At 36.7% G+C, this 7952-nt stretch overlaps 1 protein-coding gene across 7 annotated transcripts in view; it reads right to left on the bottom strand.

Moving 5' to 3' along the window:
* BRD1 (bromodomain containing 1) overlaps positions 1-7952 on the bottom strand; it is a 72798-nt gene that overhangs the window by 54841 nt on the left and 10005 nt on the right. For all 7 annotated transcript variants that reach the window (XM_026840988.1, XM_026840991.1, XM_026840992.1 and 4 more), the window contains one exon: positions 2962-4342. In XM_026840988.1, coding sequence (XP_026696789.1) covers positions 2962-4328 — 1367 coding nt within the window. In that variant the 5' untranslated portion in view covers positions 4329-4342. The remainder of the gene's footprint in view (positions 1-2961; positions 4343-7952) is intronic.

The raw sequence follows: 7952 nt of genomic DNA, 5'->3' as shown, positions 1-7952 counted from the left end.
CTCCCCCAGGCACCATTAGGCAGACCTAAAAGCCAGGATAGAAACTGAATGGTTAAACTGCATTCCTCTCAGAATACCCATTAAAAGAAAAGCCCTTGTCTTTAGCCAACTGCAAATCCAGTATTCTGCAAAAGTGAATTAAAGTGGCTGGAACAGAGCTTTTCTAAAGCAGTTTACATTGGACAGATCACAAGAACAATAATCACAAAACATGCTTTCTGTGAACCTTCCAAATTATCACATTCCTTCTTTTGACAACAACAGAAAAGCTTCAGGAGGGGAAAAAAAAAAAAAAAAAAAAAAGAAAAGGGATCATTTAAAGACTGCTATGAAGTGATCCACGTCTTTCAGGTATTAGTTTAGGGGTATGCATTTAACTCCCACACACAGAGAAGAGTTTTTCTAAAGGAAAAAAAAAAAAGGAAAAAGACAAATAGCCACAGAAAATTAGACAAGGGAGATTTGGGTCTGCAGCGTAACCACTTTTTAATATGCTATTTCTGGTTTGCTTTTAATTCAGGTATCAGTTTTCCAGGATTAAACACATCCACATTACAAAGAGTACTTCAGCAAGTCTCCTTCAGCTGAAAAGCAATTTATAATGAAGCTCAACTTCAAAATAGTTTTAAACTCTACCCATTTTTTTACACTTCTGACACAGAATATAGGAACTATACTTGTGTCCAGTAACATGAAAACAGAGCATAAATAAAAGAAAGCCGAATCTCTCTGCAGTCCTGAAAAGAAATTTAATCATTATACATATATAAAATAAAAAAGTATATTTATTTCTGTTCCTGGCATCTAATGACACTATTAAAAAAAAAAAAAAAATCTGATGATAATACCCTTTTTACAGTGTAGCTTTTATGGAACTTACCAATGGAAAGAATTGCCAGAGGCACAATTGAGAACATAGATTCTAATCCTCAACTCTCACTTAGTTCATGTTATTTCTTATTTTGTTTTAAACAAAACAAGAACACACTACACCACCAATCAGGACTGTCCTAATTAAGACAAAGCCAAATTCTTTTATATGAAGTCCCCACTCCCACAGACAACAGTACCTGTTCAAATAACAGTATTAGTTGCTTACTGTCAACTTAAGCTCTTCTGCATTGCATCACTAAACAAAAATGCTCTTTTACATCACAGAGAACAGTGCAATCAATCTGATGTTTGTAAACATCACTAAGGAGCTAAAGGCTCTTTGTCAAAGTCAGTCAAAAAGTACCTACTTACATTACAAACCTTACTATGGGAAAGGACTGCAGTCTCAAAACATGTATTTATTTAGATTAATTTAACCAGCCTTAATTGTCCACTACCTGAGACTTGAGTCTCAGCATGGTTTACTTGTATTATTTTAAGAGCCCTCACTGCCTGAGCATTCAGAGTCCTGTCACAATACAATGAACCTGCACATGGAAGTGGTGCCTGTTTCATGAAGCTTTCTGAACCACTGGTTCTTAAATCAGTAATAATTTAAATCAAAGGGTAAACAAACATATTGATGTTGTAAGTGCTAGAAACAAAACAAATAGGCTGTAAACTTGGCTTCAGTCCCAACAGTCCAATTTTTGATTTCTCAGCCCAGTATATTTTGTCTCAAATGTTCAAAGACAAAAAAAAACTGTTTACCACAGAACTTGGTAATTACTCAAATCCCAGAAAAAAAAAAAATTCCACTGTTGAAATGCATAACTCAGATTAACTAAAAGAAATCTGAGAAGAGATGCTACTGTTCTATTAAGTTAAGATACAGCTAAGCTAACTGAAGTTCATGGTGAGTTTTTTGAACTCCTGAAAGATACTAAAATTCTTCATTTGCTCCAGTTCTATCATTCCTTATGAAAACATCACTTGAAACATCCCTGCTTTCCAATGCATCACTTCACTAGCCTCACCAGATCTAGAGCCATCTGCCAGGCCCCCGATCACCACTGTTAAAATACAATATGGCACATTAAATGTAAAGCACAATTTCAGTTCTGGTGCTCATACTTTATACTTGCACTGACATAACAAAAATTCCTTCAGGAACTGCAAAAGACACAGTAATATAAAAACCAGTTTAAACAGAACTTACGAAGTATAAATTTGTAAGCAAAGACAAGATTATAACTCTTTCAACAAAAATGAATTAATGCATGTGACAAACATAAACATTTTACTGAAGTTATAGGACAGATATTTGATAGCATCACGGAAAAGAAGGACACTGATTTCAGGTTCCATGGCTAAGAATACATTAGCCAGCTAACTTACCATCACTTACTTGCTAACTTGTCTAAAAAAAGTCTGCAAGTTACCAAATTAATCCAAGCCTTGATAAACACTATTGCATTTGCAAAAGGAAAAATGCAAATTTAGGAAAAAACTCCTGAAAAGGCCTTACTCAGCCCCACAAGGAAAATACTTCTGGATGGGCTTTTTTTGTACTACTTACATAGATCTTACAATACAAGTTTATATTTAACGAAGATTAACAAGATTCAAATCTTTTATATAAAAGTAATTAATTTTCATTTTTAGGCTCTTAAAATTAGGACAAAAAGTTCAGATTCCCAAATTATGAATACAGTTAACCTTGCACTTGGCTGCTGTTTATTTTAAATAGGAAGGTAAACTACATATGCTACTCTGAATTCGGTGGTTAATTCTCAAACAGTGGATGGCAACAACTGAACACACAACAAGATTTGGTCTGACAAAAAACAAGTTTCTGAGGACAAGACAGACCACTTGACCACAGACTACTAATTTCTCTGGGGAAGTTCTTGCATTTTTAATGTAATTTCACAAAAGTACAATGTACATAATTTACATTAATCCTATGAATATGGCCTGAAAAAAAGCATCTAAGAAATGCTGATAAACTTCAAGTTGGCATCTAGAAGCACTGGTTTAAAATGAAACAGGTAACTAAGTAAGGTTTCTCTCAGTTGGTTTGCTTACCTCTGGGGGGGGATATAAGGAGCAGATACTGTTGGCATAACTGTACAGGGTTCAACCACTGTTTTCTTGGCTTTTTTTGTCTTTTTTCTGACTTTTGATGTAGACCTAGCAGTTCTGACTGATCCTTCCTTTCTACAAACACCGTTTTTGATTTCAGCTTCTCCATAAATATTTAGAGGTCTCCGTGTGCAACCTGGTGGAGTATGTACATCACAATAGGCAGTCTTTTTTACAGAGAATGTTGTCCCACTGCCAGTTAGTTCTTTCACAGGTTCCATTTTCATATATAGACCGGCCTTTTGAGCACATGTCACATGGAATGCAGTATAGCAGTTTGCTTTGTGGCACTGGATGCAGGCACCAACACCTTTCTGTTTACAGAGGTAGCATGTTAACTTCCATCTGGCTGGGGGAATGTTCCTGACACCATCAATTGGCTCAATAAAAACCGTATTGGCAAATCCAACTTCTGGAATCCACAAAGCACACACAACGTGTCCCCAACGATCATCATCAGTCTTTTTAAAGGCACCTCCCTTGTTTGGGCACAGCACACAGTCTACAGGCCGAGAACGGGACTGCAGGCAGTGTCTGCAGAGCCACTGGCCCTCAGGTATATATGGCACCCCATAGCATTCCTGATGTACTGCTAAATTACACATATCACAAAACAGGATTACATTGCTGTTCTGACATTCACCATCCATGCATATACAACACACTGCATCTTCATCAATTAAAGATTGATGATCACCCTGTTTTTGGTTCTCACAATAAGACTCTTTCTCAAACCTATCCATAAGGAATTCAAACATATTTTGTGAGACAACTGACACTCCATCACTTTTCCGTTTCTCATTTATTATTTCTAACCATGCATAATCTTCTTCATCCATGTCATACTCAACTTCATTATCAAGTTCTTCTGCTGACTTCTCAATAAATTTGTAATAAACTGGAGGTCTCCGAGGAGCCGAAGGGGGACTGTATTCAACAATCCGTACTTTTGGTTCTGGAAGAGGAGTCGTTGTAGCAGGTATACCGTGTGAGCTCGGAAGAGCTTCATTTTTCTTTTTCACTTTGTTATTTTTATGCCGTTTGCTTCTTAGACAAACTGGTGGTCTTTCACTATTTTCTTTATTGCTGTTGCATTCACTCATTTCCTGGGCTGTAAGATCATCTTCTAATATAATCTCTAAAGGATCAAAGATACTGATCCTATGCAAGCGACCTTCAATTTCTATTTCAACCATTCTTTGAGCCTGAGCGTATGTCAAGGTTTCTCGTGTGGGGGAGTGCTTAATACTGCATGGGGAAGAAGAATGCCTTGCTGCCGATACTCGATGACATCTTCCTTTTCTCCTCATTTGGTAATGTTTACCTAAAATCAGAACAACAGTTAATATTATGAACTCTAAACATTCATATTCAAGTATTAGTTGTATTATAGCAAGAAAAACCCCAAAACACTCAGTTATACAGCACCCAATCTATCTATTCATTTGGGAAAAAAAAAAAAGGTTGTTACCTTTACTTAATAGGACTGCTCATACCGTTTGTACAAATTCAACCTAATGATAAAGAGCTTTCCTAAGTAACAGCTTCTTGAAATAAGACCAGCTATACAAAATCCTTGATACAAAAATCCCACAGCAGAGCTACCTGTAAGACTGCTGCATGAGAAAAAAAAACATTTCAGAAGGGACAGAGGAAAAAAATTACACTTGTAACACTGTAAGAAATGTAACATACTATTTCATACATTATATGAACGTAAGGTAATATTTCATACAGTATCTTCTAATACCTTAAGGGTGTCTGCAGTTTGAAATTTTCTTCAACATCTACAGAGTGCTTTCTCCAGATCTCCCCACAAAAGAACACACATAACTGTGAAAGAAAAGCAAGTCTTCTCCACAGTCTTTTCCAGTGCAATTTGAAATAGTCATGTTAACAACTCAATTACTACAGCTATACTTAAAGTTAGAAAAACACACTTCATTACAAGTTTGGCAAGTATGAAGTTTGACAGCCCTTTACCTTTTTTTACTTTTCTTGTCAAAATGACAAGAACACAGTTGAACTTGCAATGGCCAATATGGTGCAGAATGTACTGCAACTAGGAGACACTCCACCTGTAAAGCAGATTGATCTTACAGCAAAAACTTTCTCCCTCCTTTTAAGCGTGCATGTACACAGACCCTCTCCCTCTTCAAGAGTTCTCAGAGCAAATGAGGTAGATGAAAATCTTCCTGTCTTAAAATCCAATCCCAACGTCCTTAACATAATTTTCAAGTTTATCACTTACTGGAAGAAGATCATTCCACATATGATGCAAAGAGATAGCTTTTTTCCCCCATCATGAAGCGCCATGACTAAGACAAGCAAGCATTTTGATCACAAAATTTCTAATTAAAAAATTCCATACTTATGACTTTTGACATTTTAATGTTTTGGGTTTTTTTTCCTATGTGGGTTGAAAATATTATAAAACCAACCAATAAGGTCAAGTTTAGAAGTTCCATCACCCTCCTTTCTAATAAATCATTAATAAATAGCAAAATCCAACCTCAGCTACAGAAAAAACCTCCTGATCTTAAATCTTAGATGTGGCTTAAAGTATTATTAGGGCCTCATGATTTCAATTCTGCATTTCAATGCAATGTTGCCTACTAGTTAAAATAATGTAACTAGTGTTAGCATGTGTTGCCAAAATAGCCGAGAAATAAGAGAGATCATAACACAATTATTGTTGAAGACTAGTGTATCTATTTCAGGAAGAAAATAGCAAGGACTGGAACAATTACATAGACTACTTCCATGTAGCCTGCCTTTTGCTTAGTCTGTGATGCCAGTCTCTAAGGTGCACATGAAGTACTGAAGGAACTCAAAAGCACACTAATTTAAGCAGCTAGCATTAAAACTAGTTCTTGAGAGGGTCCATCTATCTGTTCTCACAAACCGACTGTTTTCCCAATCTAAGCTAGTTTTATTATTCATGCAAAAATTGTGGTGCTCAATAGATCTGACATTTACACAAATACCTTGTTATTACTTGTTTTTACACAGTACAAGCACAAAACCCGACAACAGCTGGTATTTAATCGTGACAGACCTCTGATCTGTTCTATAGAATCAAATGAATAAAAAAGGGTCCACCTCTTCGAAAAAGTTTCTAAGAAATATTTTATAATTTAATTCTGTAAAACGACACAGGGTTAAATCATACTGATTTCTTAACTGTAAAAGTTTAAACCAGTAACGCTGCTACAGAAAGTCCAATAACTATAAACAAAGGCATACCGATAATTTAACTGAAATTAGAAGTTAGCTTCCAGTTTCACAAGAGATTTGATAATTCAGAGGCCGAAGATAACACCGTGGCTCTGATTTCTGTTTATTATGGTGAATAAATAAAGCAGGATTCTTCAGCTAAAACACACTGACATGTCAAGGCACAGCAATGTACTGCAGATAAGAATGTTTTCTTTTTACAGTATTTTTTAAATGTGTCTTTATTTAGTCACCAGTCAAGAAAAAACATTTACGTTATCTTTACCTCGTATAAATGCATGTAAATTTTATCTAGATATAAAATTCTAATTTTTTTTTTTAAATGTCCCTTCCTACATCTTAGCTGGTTGTGTACCTGTTCACAGTGGTTCAACAAGTAACTATTTTGAACAAAATACTGGGGGAGGGATGAGACGTAGCCCTCAGAAATCAAAAACATGCAATTTGCCCACACTTCACTATCTAACTTAACCCAGTATCACAGAAAAACACATTCATGCTGGGTTTCGAAGCTCTCCATCCTCCTCTGTTCCCAAGGTTCTTAAGCTTGGCTGCAAGCAGGCAGTAAGAACAGGAAGAAAATATTCAAAAGCACAGGTGTTCTTGCTTTGAGATTTAGGACTACTATTGTAAAACTCAAACTATGACCAGAATCATAAAAAAAAAGTTAAGCTAACATCTAAGCATCTTCCCTGTAATACCCAACTGTAAATAAAGCTAAATTAGGAAGCAAATTGCAGTCACAGTTAAATGCAGAATGGATACCCTACAAACACAATGCAATGAACACACAATTGGAACTGGTAGCACTCTGGCCAAATTTTATAGAAACAGCGTGAATAACTTAAATGTTCTGGAAGCCAAATCAGTGTTTTATTTCAAGACTTTTTCCGTTTGCAAATGTCTTATAAATATTCCGGATGAAGACCAGAGTTCTGCAAAGCCAATTCATGACTGGCAGTTGTTTTGCTTTTCCCAGTTAGTTATCAGGCACCTTTCACACACACACACCCCTCAGTATCCTGTAGATGGACAGGAACAAAGACCAAGAATCTAAGTTTGAAAAAGAGTATAAACTAAGGCAGTTTCCATTCAATATTAACAAAAATATCACACTAACAGCAAAATAAATTACTTAGTATACTTCTGTTAGAGCTTTTTTGCCTCTTAACTCAAAGACTGGAGGAGATAAACCAGGAAAGTTATCCACAGCTTTGCTCTCTTGGAATTACATCAGCTGCTTGGGAAGCAAGTCGCCAACAGACGCTGTCCTTGCCATAACAAAAGTACAAAACAGCTGTTCCTGTGGAATGCACGGTATGAGGTGAAAAAACACTTTTTATTGGGGTGCAGGATAACCAAAACCAACAGGAAAAGTATTATAACGCACACTTTTTGATCATAAATTCCTTTTCCAACCTCTGTCCTAGCTACCTTCCTCCTCTACAAACGAATTGCCTTTGGCCCCTGGATCCCCTGCTCAATAGAAGCGGGAATTCCATTCTCAATGGACACTTTCATGCAGACCATTAAAAAGAGAAAGACCCATGAATGCTCTTTGGTCCCAGACAATGAGGGAGATAAGCAAACACAGCCTACACGCATACAGGGCGGACACCACCCACGACTCCAGCTGTGGAGCAGGAGCAAAACCCCTCAGGGGAGCGCGAAGGACCGGCCCCAGGCAGCCCCGTGAG

This window comes from Athene cunicularia (genome assembly GCF_003259725.1).
Source record: "Athene cunicularia isolate RWA chromosome 1 unlocalized genomic scaffold, athCun1 chr1_part2, whole genome shotgun sequence".
Classification (NCBI taxonomy): Eukaryota; Metazoa; Chordata; class Aves; order Strigiformes; family Strigidae; genus Athene; species Athene cunicularia.
This window is presented reverse-complemented; position numbering and strand designations above follow the sequence as displayed.